The following is a 16,822-nucleotide window of genomic DNA, read 5'->3' as shown; positions in this document are numbered from 1 at the left end:
ATGGTGAAAATATTACGCGCAAGACAGCGATTGCTAGCTGGACTTCAAACTATTACTACTAATTAAATTTATAATGGTGTGGTTAATGTTTTAATTAAAGTTATACTACAATTATCACTAAACAACGGTGGTGCGAGCTCCTATCTAATAGTAACATAGAGATTTACGGCTCAAATTTGATGGCTTTGTATCTTCAAATAAAAATTATGTCTACTTTTTCAAATCTATGAAATTTAATCTTCATTGGTGCTTAGCTAGATTAGAAAGCATTTATCCTCAGCCATGTGCCATTCAATACAAGTACTCTCCAAACCAGCCCTCCTTCCACTCTTGTTCCCCTAAATATAGATATTGAAATAAACCATTGCACCCCACCATATATCAATACACCATTGGCAATCTCGCATTTCATAAATGCAATATAAGATGCCAAATTAAAAATTTGAAACATAATTCAACATCTACCATCCATCCGTCCCACGCTGCTCGTTCCTTTTCTTTTTATAGGCAAACGAATAGAAATTTTAAAGACTGTATCGCAGTTGACTCGAACCTGAGACCCTTGACTTTTCAGAATTAACCACTCTATCACTAGGCCAACTGTCGTTTCTTCTTAGTCCTACAGTCCCATCCATCTATCAATGCAAAGTTCTCATAAATGGAAATTACAAGTGAGTATAAACAACCTCAATCCAACCACCTCATTGTATATAAACTTCTCAGTCCTACACTTACTACATACTAACAAAAACCTCACTCCACTTCACTAACTAACCTTTGATCTCTCAACGCCACAACCACAAATGTCTCTTTCATGTCTAAAAACCGTCCTTGGTAAAAACCTCTCCAACCACCATTTTCACATCGACAACGCCACCGATCTCCCTCCATCGACCACCACCCGCGCCAAGACGCCACGGAACCACATCATCTCACCTTACAATCCATGCTATAGGTGATCACATCTCTCCCTCTCTCTCCCAAAAAAACAAAGATGCCTCTAATCTTGTCTCAATCCACCATTTCTTGCAGGATTTGGGAGACGTTCCTCATCCTCCTCGTCGTCTACTCAGCCTGGATTTCGCCTTTCCAATTCGCATTCCTTGCCTACAAGCAAGACACCCTCTTTGTAGTGGACAACATCATCAATGGCTTCTTCGCTGTAGACATCGTCCTCACCTTCTTCCTCGCCTACCTCGACCCCAAATCCTACGTTATAGTAGACGATCCAAAGAGAATCGCAGTGAGGTAAATTGCAAAACCCAACCAACACATTTCTTTTAGTGAAAATCTTTAATATGAGGTTGGTTATTTGCAGGTATCTAACATCATGGTTCCTCTTTGATGTCTGCTCAACTATTCCATTCCAATTTCTTGCAATATGCTTCACATACAGCAGCGGCGGATTGGGATTCAACTTGCTCGCCATGCTTCGCCTATGGCGCCTCAGACGCGTTAGCTCCCTGTTCGCGAGGCTAGAGAAGGACATCCGGTTCAACTACTTCTGGACTAGATGCACCAAACTCGTCGCTGTAAGCCTTCAACCTATCTACTTATAATATCTTTCCAACTTTACTAATTCTCCGATGTGAGATGTGGTCTGCACCCCTGACAGTTACAATAGCTAATTTTTTTTTTTTTTGGTTTGGAAATAGGTGACGCTTTTCGCGGTACATTGCGCGGGGTGCTTCAACTACATGATCGCGGACCGATACTCGGACCCGAGGCGGACGTGGATCGGGGCCGTGTATCCGGATTTCAAGGAGATGGGGATTTGGGACAAGTACGTGGCGGCATTGTATTGGTCGATTGTGACGTTGACGACGACGGGTTATGGCGACCTGCACGCGGAGAATCCGAGGGAGATGCTTTTCGACATCGTGTACATGCTCTTCAACCTCGGACTGACCTCGTATATAATCGGCAACATGACGAATCTCGTCCTGCATTGGAGCTGCTCCACTGCGCACTTCGTATGCATTCTCTATCTTCTTGACGAATGAATGAATGGGCGAGTGAATGAGTTGTTGTTTTGTGGTGCAGAGGGACAGTATTGCGGCGGCTTCGGAGTTTGTGAAGCGGAACCAGCTGCCTTCGGATATCAAAGAGCAGATTCTTTCGCACATGTGTGTGAAATTCAAGACGGAGGGAGTGAAGCAGCAGCAGACATTGATGGAGCTGCCGAAGGCCATTCGTTGCAGCATTGCGCAGTTTCTATTCTCCCCTGTTGTTCGGCAAGCTTCCATCTTCCATGGTGTATCACAAGACTTCCTTCTTCAATTGGTGTGTTTTCCTCTCTCGCTCTCCCGTACTGCTTTCTCCGTCCTTGAAAAATAGAAACTTCTTTAAACAAGATGGGTTTTAATGCACGGTTGAAAAAGTAAAATAAGAGAAAAGTATTTGAAGTATTGCTAGCAGATTGTGAGGTCCATGTCCTAAAATAGAAAGTTTAAAAAGTTTATGTCTCTAAAAGATGACCCAAACTGGAAATAGTTTTTATTTTTAAGTTCCGTCCATTGTTTAAAGAGCCCTTTTGACTCCGCACAGGCTTTAAGGAATTATTTGACTTTGTGAAAAAAAGTAAAACGAGAAGTGAGTGGAATTCAAGACCCATTTATAGTACTTTCTTCGTTTCATATTAATTGAGTCATTTTTCTATTTTGGGAAGTTTCAATATAATTGAGTCATTTCTATTTTTGCAAAAAGTAACCTCTCTTTTACTTTATTATCTCTCTTAAATTATTCACCATTTATTTAACACACTATTCTTAAACTTCGTGTCGAAAAGAAATGTCTTAATTAACAAGGAACAAATGAAGTATTAGTTTTATATTGAATTGTGAGTGTAAAAAGTGAAATTTAAAAGTGGAATAAAGTAAATGGTTCTATAAATTGTGGATAATTCAAAATGGCAAAATGGTTCTTTAAATGGTGGAGAGAAAGAGTAGTATAAATCTGAATTTAATTTTTTGATGATCAAATCGAAGGTGGCAGAAGTGGAAGCGGAGTGGTATCCTCCAAGAGAAGACATCATCTTGCAAAATGAGGCATCAACTGATGTATATGTAATCATCTCTGGATCAGTGGTAATTACTAATTAGTAATTACAATTTAATTCATCATATATATATAAAAACTGGTAGCTAGATTAAATATTTTATGATTGACTGATTAAAGTATTCCATTGCTTTGTGGCAGGATTTTGTGGCGAAGATCAATGGACGTGATCAAGTAAGTGCTTCTGAATAATAATTTTTGATAAATAGAAGCTGAATAAAATTTCATACATAAATGCAGATTATTGGGAAGGCCTCCGCGGGAGAGATGGTGGGAGAAGTGGGTGTTCTGTGTGAAAAACCGCAGCCGTTGGGCGTTCGGACGGCTGCGATTTCTCAGACGCTACGCCTCAACAGGAATGCGTTTCTCAGCGTTCTCCGATCCAATCCTCATGATGAACACATTGTTATGAACAATTTGTTTAAGGTAACTTACTTATTGTGTTATTAACAACTTCCTTCGTCCTAGATTAGAGTTTTGGTTCACTTTTACCATATATAGACAGTAGACTCCAGACATTTCATTAACTCGTTCCACTCACATTTTATTGCTACTATAAAATTGATATACTAAACTTTGACACATTCATTCTACTATCATTTCATACGCATTTTCCTTTAAAGAGTAATTTTTTTTAAAATTTGCGACGAAACAACTAGAACTCTAATGTAGATAGAGGGAATATTTTTTTTATTGAAGAAATATTTTGTAAAAAAAATGAGATTGATTGTAGAAACTCAAGGAGTGGAAAGGTGTTGACATTGAGGGCCAATATGACCCGAGTCTAATGCTGAATAACTGGTGGGATGTGAACTCGAGACCGCACCAGAACTCTTCTGGCCACCTCGAGATGGTAAGGCTCTCGGTGGAGAAGAAAGAGAAAGAGAATAACCGGAGCGATGAACATCATCATCATCATCCACCAAAAGATGATGAGGTGCAAAATCAAGGCATGATAGACCACCATGATAATAGCCGGAAATCGAGGTCGGAGAAGAGAGTGACGATTCACATGAATTTCAACGAGGATAGGGATGCACGAAAACACCATGGAAAGCTCATAATCCTACCCAATTCACTACAAGAGCTTCTCAAAATAGCAGGTAATGTTAGACTCCTATGTAATAACATACCATGATATTAAATGAAACTAAATTAGGCTAAAAAGTTATATATAAAATTTGATGCAGGTGAAAAATTTGGTGACAAGAATCTTGAAAGAGTAGTAAATGCAGAAAATGCACAAGTCGAAGACTTGAGCGTTGTGAGAGATGGTGATCATCTCTTTCTTCTACCAAGAAATGTGTGAAGGTGTTGAAATGTGTTAAGTGATGACTATTATCATATGCAAATGCATAATGATATAGAGCAATTTATTCGCTCTTCATTAATCTAACTAGTAGTAATATTAACTGCATAACAAGAAATGATTTCAAGCAATCTATCTGTTTCTATGACTAGTTAATTGCATACGCCAAATTGATTATTCTATTGATAAATGAGAATAGCAAAAGGACAACATTGTAATACAAGTATTAATAAATGAGATTAATACGAATTAAAATAAATACATACATTGTTTAATACTCCCTCCGTCCCGGACTACTTGCACTTATTTTCTTTCTGGGCGTCCCAAGTTATTTGCACTCTTTCCATTTTTAGTAAAAATTATCACCTACAGCCGCAATTGTTGACTTTGCTATACACTCATTCCTTAATCTCCGTGCCGAAAAGGAAATGTGCGAGTAGTCCGGGACGAAGGGAGTAATAAATATTCCCTGGTCTAGGCATACCATGGTAGCAATATGAGGTGTTATATTCCATCAATACCTCTTTGATGAGAAAATAATCCCTATTCTAGGCATATCATGGTGACAATAAGAGATGGTGTGTCTCACCAATACCTCTTTGACACGTGGAACTAAAATTGACCCACATTTTCTAAATTAGATATAAACTAAATGTTCTAATTATATATATATATATATATATATATATATATATATATATATATATATATATATGAGGAATGATATGCTACATACTATGTGGGCTCCACATTACTCCCTTCATCCCCAAAGAGTATGCACTATTTCATTTTTCGTCCGTCCCTCAAAAGTATGAACTTTCTAATTTTGAAAAAGTCAAACAACCTATTACCCATAAGCTTCATTTTATTTACAACTTATACCGTTACAATTAACAACTTATATCACTACAATTATGTGGACACCACTCTCCACTAACATTACTTCCACTACCATTTCTCTCTCTCTCTCTCTCTTATTTTCCCCTTATTTATTAAAACTCGTATCGAACCCATTGTTCATACTCTTTGGGTACGGATGAAGTATTAGTAATGTGTAATTAGTTACAAACTTTCTATATTTAGACTTAATCTAATTTTGAGGGAACGGTCCATAACAATAAAACTAGTCTATTTAATCTGTCACTAACCTTGTAAATTGGAGATTTTTTGCTGATTAGTGACGGAATTATCCGCCACTCAGTTGCGAGTTTTTTGGTAGTGAATGGAGATCTTAGACATCACCAGAGATTAATAAGTGTCGATTCTGATCATCTAGAATATTACTAGTATGCGTCGAAAAAGAATATGATTACAGGGTAGCGATAAAATGCAAACTCATATATTGTACAAACTTCAAACTTTTCAATACAGTATCAACACAATATCAACACAGTATCAACACAGTGTAAAATTTCAAGATTTTGATGTCAACACTATTTCAACGCAATGTCAATACGGTGTCAACCGTTGACACTGTGTTGATATTTTCTGTTGCTGTTATTTTGTCATCTGTTGACATTTTCTAGGTTTAGATCATAGTTTGGAGTTTGTATGATATTTAGAGTTTGCATTTTATTACATTGATAAACTCGTAGTGTAGCAAGTATTTTGGATGTTTAAGGTGAATACTTCAATGTTTTGTAGCATATTACTTGAGTTTGCATCCATTATCCACTACTTAAGTGTTTTGATGAGTTTGTCTAGTGTTTGGGGATAAAACAGGTGAAAATTACTTGAAAACGAGCTTGAAGCTGGATTACAGAAGAAGTGCCAGACCAGGCGTTCATGTACAAGAGAAACGCCCGGCTCGGGCGTTTGTGCAAAGAAGGAACGAATCCAGAGAGTTTGCCCGACCGGGCGTTCTGCCTCGGAAGAATCGCCTGACCGGGCGATGTGAAAGAATCATGGCCATCGAGAGATCGCCCGACCGGGCGTTTAGGCGACTTAAAATCGCCCGGCCGGGCGATGTGTTCTGCGAGAGTTAATTGCTATTATTTCCGCCCCGAGTATAAAAGGAGAGCTAGGTTTTCGTGCCCAGAAGAGGAGACACGCCCCCAAGAGCAGCTTTCACATTGGAGAGTAGATTGAGGCGACGAAGAGTCCGATTCATCAACAAGGTTGAAGACGAAGACGATTTGCCCACTCAATCCACCTTTGGGAGTATCTTTATTAGTTTCTTATGTTTAGTTCACTTCTCATGGATTTATCTTGTGAATTTGCATTGAATATGAGTAGCTAAATCTCTTGTAGAGTTTTGGTGATGACTACAATGAACGTTTTTTATTAATTCAAGGACTTTTGATTACCTATGCTCTTGTGATTCCTTTGTGTTATTCTTGAGCTTTTTCAATTCAATTGCTTAGCTACCAATTGGGTTTACTGACCTAGTTTTAAGTAATCGAGAGATACCTAATTAGGATTGATAAAAGAATGAACAACACCTAGATAATTTACATTCGAGAGAAGGAATTCTAGAGTGAGGGCTTGAGCCTTTTGTTTTAAGGAGTTAATTGTGAAGTATTAGAAGGAGACTTCAATATTAATGGTTAATCAACGGGTTGGGTGCACTCGAGAGAGGGCTTAGCCTAGACTAGCGGCTTTCCTAGTAATCCTAGAGACTTCAATTGGGTAATCAAAGTTATTGAATTGTTCACATTGTGTTCGTTGTAGTTGGATCCAAAACTCTACTTCTTTCTCTTATTTGAAACCTATCATTTGTTGCGTGCTTTTAACTTGTTTATGTTTAATTGTTTTTCCAAGAATCAACCAAACCTTTGAATCGTCTAGATAGTAGTTAAAATCGGTCCGTGGTACTTGAGTTTATACATTTTGTCTCTGTAGGATACGATACTCTTGCTTGCTTTGTGCTACACTAGCCCCGTACACTTGCGAGATTTTCTTGTGTTAAAATAAGTTGAGTCAAGTTTTTGGCGCCGTTGCCGGGGACAATTTGTGTTAATTTAGCTAAATATCGTGGTGAAGATAGAGATTACTAGTTTAGACTTTATTGCTTTAATTTTTATTTTTATTTTTTTTTAATTTTTTTTAGCTCTCACATTTAGTTTTCTTGTTTCAGGTTGTATGCACACACGCTCTAGGGGCCTACCTTTAGAGCCTATCGATCTTGAGATCGAAGCATCCAACAGAAGGAGAAACGCTTTGAGAAGGCTAAATCAAAGGATCCGAGTCTCTTCTCCGGTCCAGAGACGATCACCTTCACCAGTTCAAGAATCACCGTCACCTACTCCGTCACCAGTTCACTCCCCTATTCAGTTTGAGCCACATTCTCCTATTCTGACGGAGAACGTAGAGGGGAATGCTGTTCCACCACCTCCTCCAACGAATGCTCAGCTTCAACAACAACTCGAAGACCTGCAAAGACAGTTAAATCAAAGGCAAAACGTGGTACCTGTCCAGAACATGTATGCCTATCATGGGGTGGCAAACCCACTCGTTGGCAACAATGTTAATGCCAACACATTTGAACTCCGGAGAGGACTACTTCAGATGGCTGAAAACAATGCTTTTAGAGGCCGACCCACAGAGGATCCTAACAAGCACCTCACTAAATTCATCCAGATCTGCAACACGACGAAGATAAATGGAGTCACAGATGAGCAGATCAGATTAAGGGTGTTCCCTTTTTCTCTGGAGGATGATGCCAAGGATTGGCTGGACAGTATGGAGCCTAACTCCATTCGCACGTGGGATGCCATGGTTGAGAAGTTCTTAGAAAAATACTACCCACCGAGTGAGGCGTTGAAGAGGCAGTCTGAGATTATTTCGTTTGAGATGACTCCCCAAGAGAGTATCCGAGGAGCTTGGGAAAGATTTAAGAGGCTGATGAAGAGGTGCCCCAATCACGGGCTGAATCCGACGCATCAAGTCCTAGCATTCTATAGGGGGTGTCTGCCTGAAGCAAATCGCGAACTGAACTTGAGCACAGGGGGGTCATTGCTAAAGAAGGGAGAAGCAGAGGCCATGGAGGTGATTGAGAGAGTGACCTCTAATGATGAAGGCTGGAACAACGAGAGGAGCAGAGTACACAGGGTAGCCTCCGCTGCAGAGAGCAGCCATATGGACAACATGTATAAACAGATGGAGCTCCTCCACAAGAAGATAGATCTCATGGGGATGGGACCGGCGGTGCAGGAGCAGCAAGAGGGTGTAGAGGATGTTAACTACATACACCAAGGGGGAAATAGATACTATAACAACTCCCGCCCCAATCAAGGGGGTGGAGGTTATAACCATTTTGGGAACAAGGCGCATCCTAACCTATCGTATGGGAACCCCAACAATGCCCTTCAGCCACCACCGGGGTTCACCGTGTCTCAAGGAATGATCACTGAGCCGCAGAAGAAAAGTTCAGAGGACATATTGAATGCATTCATGACACAGTCACACAAGAACATGGAGCATTCCAATCAAAGGCTAGAGAAGGTTGAGAATGATATGAACAACATGGCAGTGCATATGAAGAGCCTAGAGACGCAAATGAGTCAGATTGCTCAAGCTGTGAGCAGTCAGCATACGCCAGGGCAGTTCCCAGGACAACCAAAAGTAAACCCCAAAGATTGCAAGGCAATTCATTTGAGGAGCGGGAAGAGTTATGAGGGTCCTTCTATGCCAGAAACCCCACCAAAGCCTACAGTTGAGCTCGAGAGTGTACTATTAGAAGAAGTAGAAGCGGAGGAACCTAAAACATCACCGCCCGCAGTTCAACTCGAGGTGGGCACACTAGTCAAACCATCAGAGGTTAGAGTACCATTTCCTCAAGTGTTGCAAAAGAAGAAAAACGATGAACAGTTCTCCAGATTCTGGGACATCTTCAAGAAAGTACAGATCAATATCCCACTGATTGAGGACTTCAGCAAATGCCTGGATATGTTAAATTTCTCAAGGATGCGGTCTCCAAGAAGAAGAAATGGGGACAACATGAGACCATCAATTTGACGAAAAATTGTAGTGCAATTCTGCAAAGGAAGCTTCCGGCCAAGATGAAGGATCCAGGGAGTTTTACTATTGAGTGCACGATTGGAGACTACTTTGTGGGAAATGCTCTATGTGACCTTGGAGCAAGCATCAACCTCATGCCATTGTCCTTGTACAATAAGATGAAGATTGGTCCTTTGAAACCCACCACTATCATGCTGCAGATGGCTGATAGATCTGTGTCCTATCCAATGGGCATTGTGGAGGATATATTGGTGAGAGTGAATGAGTTTGTTTTCCCAGCTGATTTTGTGATATTGGACATGGAGGAAGATAGAACTGTACCTCTCATTTTAGGAAGACCTTTCCTGGCCACTGGGAAGGCCTTGATCGATGTTGATAATGGGGAGCTCACATTTCGCTTCAATGGTGATAGTGTGACCTTTTCTATCTATGAAGCCTTGAAGAGGCATGATACTGACACAGGGGGAAGTTTGCAGCATTGCAATGTAGTGACCGTGGTGGATGAGTGTGTTAGGAGGATGGCCTACATCAACTCTTCACAAGATCAACTAGAAGGGAGTATTTTTAATTCAATTTATTCTTCCCATCTTCCTGAGTTGTTGAATACTAACCTTGAATTAATTGAGTGTGTGGGTGCTCTAGATTCAGGCAAGGAGATCCCCAGATCACGCCGTCAACAGTTCCTACCTCTTAGGGATGAAGAAGAAGAAGATGACAAGAAGGAAGAGAGAGACATGAAAGAGGAGTTGAAACCACTACCTCCACATTTGCAGTATGCATTTTTGGGAGAAAATGACACCCTTCCGGTAATTGTATCATCATCCCTCTCAAACTCCGAATTGGATAAATTATTGAGGATTCTTAGGATATACAAGGGGGCAATTGGGTGGTCAATATCGGACTTGAAGGGAATAAGTCCAACAGTTTGTATACATAGGATACATCTTGAGGAGAGTTATAAGCCTAAGGTCCAAAACCAAAGGCGACTTAATCCTATTATGCAAAAGGTGGTGAAGAAGGAGGTGATAAAGTTGTTAGATGCCGGTATTATATATGCCATTTCTGATAGTGAGTGGGTTAGCCCCACTCAAGTGGTAGCCAAAAAGGGGGGTACGACTGTAGTGAGGGGAGAGAATGATGAGATGATAGCCACTAGGACGGTCACCGGGTGGAGAGTATGTATCGACTATCGTGCTCTAAATGCTTCTACTAGGAAAGACCATTTCCCACTTCCCTTTATTGACCAAATGTTAGATAGGTTAGCTGGGCACGAGTATTACTGTTTCCTAGATGGGTATTCGGGGTACAATCAAATCCTTATAGCTCCCGAGGACCAACACAAGTCTGCCTTTGTATGCCCCTATGGTGTCTATGCCTATAGGAGAATGTCCTTCGGTCTGTGTAATGCCCCCGCTACCTTCCAAAGATGCATGATGTCCATATTCCATGACTTGATTGAGAATATTATGGAAGTGTTTATGGATGACTTTTCTGTATTTAGTGATTCTTTTGATAATTGTCTTGACAATCTATCTCAAGTGCTGCAGCGGTGTGAGGAGACTAACCTTGTGCTCAATTGGGAAAAATGTCATTTTATTGTTAGAGATGGAATTGTACTTGGGCATAAAATTTCTGCAGGTGGATTGGAGGTCAATAGGGCAAAGATCATTGCTATTGAGCAACTGCCTCCACCAACAAATGAGAAGGGAGTAAGGAGCTTCTTGGGGCATGCCGGGTTCTACAGAAGATTTATCAGGGACTTCTCGAAAATTGCTAAACCTCTTTCTAGTCTTTTGGTTAAAGATGTGAAATTTAATTTCTCCCCTGATTGTTTGCAGGCTTTTGAGAAGCTGAAGGAGGCATTGGTGAGCGCTCCCATTCTCATCTCACCGGATTGGTCTCAACCTTTTGAGATAATGTGTGATGCGAGTGACGTGGCGGTAGGCTCGGCCTTGGGACAGAAGAGAGATAAGCTATTCCGGGTGATTTATTATGCAAGTCGGACGTTGGACCCTGCTCAAGCTAACTACACCACTACTGAGAAGGAAATGTTAGCAGTGGTCTACTCCTTTGACAAGTTCCGACCTTATCTCATAGGGGCCAAGACCATTGTTTTCACAGATCACGCCGCAATCCGGCACCTCTTTGCGAAGCAAGACGCAAAGCCAAGGCTAATTATGTGGATCTTGCTCCTTCAAGAGTTTGATTTGGAGATCCGAGACCGAAGAGGATGTGAGAATGTGGTGGCGGACCACTTGTCAAGGTTAGAGCATATGAATGAAGATGAGATGTTGAAGTTGGCCATCAATGAAGAATTCCCGGATGAGCACTTGTTGTATGTGGCCAAGGGTCAAGTGGCATGGTATGCCAATATTGTGAACTATCTTGTTGCTAAGGTGATTCCCGAAGGACTTGAGGACTATCAAAAGAAGAAGTTCTTCCACGACGTGAAGTTCTATTTTTGGGACGAGCCTTGTCTTTTTAGAAGATGTGCCGACATGGTGATTAGAAGATGTGTCCCTCAAGAGGAGTGGGAGTCCGTTATTATGCATTGCCACACCGCACCTAGTGGGGGGCATTTTGGAGCTAACCGGACTGCTATGAAAGTGCTCCAAAGTGGTCTATTTTGGCCAACCATCACCAAAGATTGCCAAGACTACGTGAGAAGATGCAACGAGTGCCAGAGAATGAGGGGTATTTCTAAGAAGAAGGAGATGCCAATGACGACAATTGTTGAAGTCGAGTTGTTTGATGTGTGGGGCATTGACTTCATGGGGCCCTTTCCTCCATCTAGTGGGTTCCAATACATTCTACTAGCCGTTGACTATGTATCAAGGTGGGTGGAAGCCATTCCTACCCAAACCAATGATTCGAAGGTGGTGATTAAATTCGTTCAAAAGAACATATTCACGTGATTCGACGCACCTCGGGCTATCATAAGTGATGGAGGGTCTCATTTTCGCAATAGGTGGCTAGAGGCGGTCTTAGCAAGGCATGGAGTGAAGCATCGGGTGACAACTCCTTATCACCCACAAGCCAATGGTCAAACCGAGTTGGCCAATAGAGAGATCAAACAAATATTGCAAAAGAGTGTCAACTCCAACCGTAAAGATTGGGCTCTCAAGCTTGACGATGCTCTATGGGCGTATAGGACGGCTTAAAAGACGCCAATCGGGATGTCACCTTATCAATTGGTCTTTGGGAAATCATGCCATCTCCCGGTTGAATTGAAGCACTCATCATATTGGGCGGTGAGGCAAATGAACATGGACTTCACCAAGGCCGGCAAGGAAAGGAAGCTTCACCTCAATTTACTTGATGAATTTAGGAATGAAGCTTATGCTAATTCCTCAATATACAAGGAGAGGATGAAGACGTATCACGACAAGATGATTGAGCAAATTCATCCTCTAACTAGCAATTAGTCAAGAAATCTCCAAATAACGAAAAACATGCTAGTTTCCAACCATCGATTCACCAACAATCATTGAAGGTTTGAGGTTTGAGTGTCTTGGTAGTTATGCGCTTGCAAAATTCGATCTAAGCAATTGCTAGGTCGAGACACCACGCTTCTCCGAATTAACTGAATCACAGGGTCCAGTAACTCGAGGGATCGAATGGCGCTTCGGTCGTTGGGCACTCACGACTCTCCTTCAACAATTAAATTTCCTCAACCCGAATACTATGGATTAGTATAGGGAAGTGGAGTCGATCCCACAGAGATGGATTCGTAGGCTAGTATTGAGAGAAATTGGACAAGATGGCTACTGCCACGCAAAAGGGGTGGAGATTTTAACTACTACTAGACCTAGGCACAAAACGTAAATACTAGACCGAAGAACAAAGGGCTCTTAAACCAAGTAACAGGCAGAAAAGTTTAAACAATTCCTAGACCGAGAACATAACTACCGATAACCACTAGACAAAGGAAATAAAAGTGGGGACCATGAAAGCCAAGCCTGACAACGTACGGTAAAGCTGCAGCTAACAATCTTCATGCACTTTTCTATCTAATTCAGATTCGCAAATGGAGAAAATAGAGGAAATGCCCAGATTCAAACATAATAAACAGATTTGGTCGACGGAAACTTACAATAACTCGAAGATACGACAGATCTACGTAAACTAGGCGAAATGAAATGTAAATACGTAAACTAGGCATGGAAATCAAGTACTCCTTCTCAGATTACGTCGGACGCTTAATCCACTCCGGATCCAAGCCATCCGAACCCAACAAACAGCAAAACCAACGCCATAACTCCGATTTTCACAGATCTACTCCAATCTCAATCAATCATGAACAATCTGCAAACAAATCACAAACTCCAGCAAAACCCAACCTCCGATTCATCCAAAAAGCAGAACCATTCTTCAGATCCAAACAACAAGTATCGGCAATAAATCAGAACCAACTGCAAAAATAACTAACTCCGACAATCCTAACTCGAAATCAATCGAACTCAACCAGCAAACAAGAAATGAACACAATAGACATAAGCGAAAGTAAAATCTGGAATAAAACCGGAAATATTGGTTGTCAAAAGAAAACCGAGCTTCGAACAGCGAAGCTCGGCGGAATCAGCGTAAATAGCAACGAAAATGTAAATTGTTTCTTCGCCCTTGAACTAGGACGGTGTTACAACCCTCGAACCATTGTCGGAAAGCTAAACGTGAACCACCAGCCAAGTGCCAACTGGAATCTCTCGCGAATTCAGAGTCAAGTGTGTGGAAAGGTGAATCGAGCAAGGAGCTGTTAGTGAGGCCTCCACCGAGAAGGTCCCTCCAGCCTGCATGCTTCTCCCTTTTATAGATGCGGACATAACCTTCTAGAGTTTTCGTAGAAATCCCTATTCTACCCTTCAACTCCGAGGCTTCCTCCGTCTAGCAATTTTCTTCCAATTGTTCACCCTTTCGCCAGTTTCCTAGGACCATGCAAGCGTCCTCTTCTTTTCCTGGATCTGGCGAAAAACTTCACATACCTGACTTAATTCAATGCGTTAGACCCAGCAATTTCATGAAATGAACCCCTAGACCGATGCATGAAATTAGCCTTATCAATCATCTAAACACCGAGCATAAGCAAGAGAAGAATGAAAAATCATACCTTTCGGGCTTAGAGTGATAGAAAACGGATTTCTCCCCTTTTTGCTTGTTCTTGAGTGAATCAACCGATTAATCGGTTCAACCATTGAATTAGATGGATTGGGAGGATGGTGTGTGTGTGAAATCAGTGTAAGTGGAAGATTTGAGGGTGGAGGGGCGAGAGAGAGTAGAGAGGAACGAGAGAGAATTGGGGCTAGGGTTTTGAAAGTGTAAAAACTGACCTTGATGGCGTCTTTAAATCACACGAATAAATCGTCCGGTCGGGCGATTTGCACTTTGCAAAACGCCCGCTCGGGCATATTTTCTGGAATTTCGACACCTTCAAAAATGCCCGGTCGGGCGATTAGGAATTCACAAACGCCCGGTCGGGCGATGTTTCTGGATATAATCTCGATTTTTGGAAACGCCCGGTCGGGCGAGCTTCTGGGAGAATTCGCCCGGTCGGGCAAACTTTCTGGACTCCGAGTCCATTTCGCCATTTCTCCAGTTTCTGTCCGCTTTTCACCCATCAAAGCCTATTTTCCTGTTCCACTTAAAACACACAAAACACACCAAAAACAAGAACAAAATAAAAACACACCAAAATACACAAAAGCGATAAATTTTACCTACTAGGGGTTGCCTCCCCCATAGCGCAATTGTTTTACGTCATTTGCCCGACGCTTTGCAAGCTCCACTACTCAATCAAGGCAACCACAAAGACCTCGTCTTGTTGCTCCTTAGTAAAGAACCTCTTGAGATTTTGACCATTTGCCTTGAACGTGCTTCCATCGGGTCCTTTGAGCTCCATTGTGCCATTGCCCATGACCTCCTTGATAGTGAAGGGTCCCGACCACTTAGATTTTAGCTTGCCCGGAAAGAGTCTCAACTTGTGGTTGAAGAGTGTGGGGAACTAGCATGCTTTGATTTGTTGATGTCTACATAGATGCAATGTTAGTTAAGTGATGCATGTTGGTGGAATGTTTGAGTTAAGCGTGATTGAGGTTTATTGTTGTGGAAGAGACATTGTGTGACACAATAGGGGGTTGATTCTAGTCTTGATACATATGTACAATTACAGAGCATGCTGGCATATAAGAACACAAACAAAACGGAAAATAAAAAAAAAGAAAATAAGGGTTACTTGGCTCCGTGGGGGGTTCAATTTGGGGTCTGGCCCCCGCGAGGGCCAGACTTTGGTGGCGCTATCTGGTGGGTCACCTTAGCTTTCTTTCTGGCCGGCAACTCCGGCTTCTCATGTCGTTCTTCTGTCGGGCGGGGTACGGTTGTCTTCAATATCACGGGCCGAGAGGGAGATGGAGTAGTCTGGGGCCTTGGGGCATGCGGTGGCTTCTGCGCAGTCAGACTTCATTGACCTGGCGTTGTAGAATCGCCGCTAGGCTTCGGAAGTTCCTTCGGTGTCTCTGGGAACCTTGCTCTAACCCACTTTGTCATCGCCATCATCAACTCAACTCCTTCCGTCATCTTCTCAGTACATCTGGTCGATGTCGCCACAAGATCAGACAAGCGCCCCTTGAGGGCCACCATTTCCTCCCTAACCTTCCGAACTTCCGTCCTTATGTCTTCCAGTTTCGTTCGTACTCCAGCGACATCTTTCCTGACACTCTCAGTACTATTCTTACTTTTTCCCCACAGGGACACAATTTCCTCCCGAACCATCTTCATTTCTGACCTCATCCAACCAACCTCCTTTCGCACTTCCTCTACTTCTATCCTGGCTCCTGCTTCTACGTCAGCAGTATCCTTCACTTCCACCACATCGGGGTCCTGTTTCACCTGAGCCTCTAACTGCCCAACCTCGTAAAAGCATACTTCCCTTCCGCGTGCGATCAGCAACCCTTTATTGAAAAAATAATCCATGTTAAAAACCTCAGGGGGCGAACATGTCTTTACCTCTCGGCATGCCTTATGGATCTTCATGATTACATTCCTCTGCAGATAGGCTCCGAGCAGGTGGCACGTGTATAGGTGCCGGGAAGGATTTGCAGTCACTTGATGGCAGGCTTGGGCTATCCAATAGCCCAAGTGAACTCTTACCCCCGTAGCCATGCACCATGTGAAGTATAGATCGGCGGTAGTCAGAGCGTTGTTGGCCGTTCCCATTAAATTGTAACTAATAAAAGTCTGGGCAAATCGCAGGACCCTATTTTCGATGTGGTGTGCCTTCGAAAAGCTTGTTTTAAACTGACCCACCCTCGGGTGAGTCAAGAACTCCCAGGCGCTTTGCGCTTTGAATCCCGGTGTCATTTTCGGTGGACCAATCATCCTCTCGTTCCACAGGCCTTCATCGTCCTCCGTTCGCGTCTGCAAACCCATCCGCAAGGTCCATTCCCGGATGCTCATCGTTTGTTCCTCACTGAAGAGTCTGAAATTAATGGATTCGGCATCCAAATC

General features: G+C 42.2%; 2 protein-coding genes across 2 annotated transcripts; both read left to right on the top strand.

Moving 5' to 3' along the window:
• The first annotated feature begins 706 nt into the window (after positions 1 to 706).
• LOC121785439 (potassium channel KAT3-like) lies at positions 707 to 4,497 on the top strand. Its single transcript, XM_042183864.1, has 10 exons — positions 707 to 955; positions 1,033 to 1,248; positions 1,319 to 1,532; positions 1,656 to 1,973; positions 2,044 to 2,283; positions 2,988 to 3,086; positions 3,199 to 3,231; positions 3,298 to 3,483; positions 3,791 to 4,160; positions 4,248 to 4,497. Exons 1-10 carry the CDS (start codon positions 804 to 806, stop codon positions 4,364 to 4,366), a joined length of 1,947 nt encoding a protein of 648 aa, XP_042039798.1. The 5' UTR covers positions 707 to 803; the 3' UTR covers positions 4,367 to 4,497.
• Positions 4,498 to 7,447: 2,950 nt separating this feature from the next.
• On the top strand, positions 7,448 to 9,322 carry LOC121784138. The gene has a single exon (XM_042182321.1). It carries the CDS (start codon positions 7,448 to 7,450, stop codon positions 9,320 to 9,322), a length of 1,875 nt encoding a protein of 624 aa, XP_042038255.1.
• Positions 9,323 to 16,822: the final 7,500 nt, after the last annotated feature.

The sequence above is a fragment of the Salvia splendens genome, chromosome 21 (genome assembly GCF_004379255.2).
Source record: "Salvia splendens isolate huo1 chromosome 21, SspV2, whole genome shotgun sequence".
In the NCBI taxonomy this organism is placed as follows: domain Eukaryota; kingdom Viridiplantae; phylum Streptophyta; class Magnoliopsida; order Lamiales; family Lamiaceae; genus Salvia; species Salvia splendens.
Note: the sequence above shows the minus strand (reverse complement) of the source record. Positions and strands in the feature narration are given on the sequence as shown.

Bases quoted from the DNA above. Each gene is read 5' to 3' on its own strand.
- LOC121785439 (XM_042183864.1), top strand. From the start codon at position 804: ATGTCTCTTTCATGTCTAAAAACCGTCCTTGGTAAAAACCTCTCCAAC. The intron at 2,284-2,987 runs GTGTGTTTTCCT...ATCAAATCGAAG, and splicing joins AAGACTTCCTTCTTCAATTG to GTGGCAGAAGTGGAAGCGGA. The intron at 3,232-3,297 runs GTAAGTGCTTCT...ACATAAATGCAG, and splicing joins AGATCAATGGACGTGATCAA to ATTATTGGGAAGGCCTCCGC.
- LOC121784138 (XM_042182321.1), top strand. From the start codon at position 7,448: ATGCACACACGCTCTAGGGGCCTACCTTTAGAGCCTATCGATCTTGAG.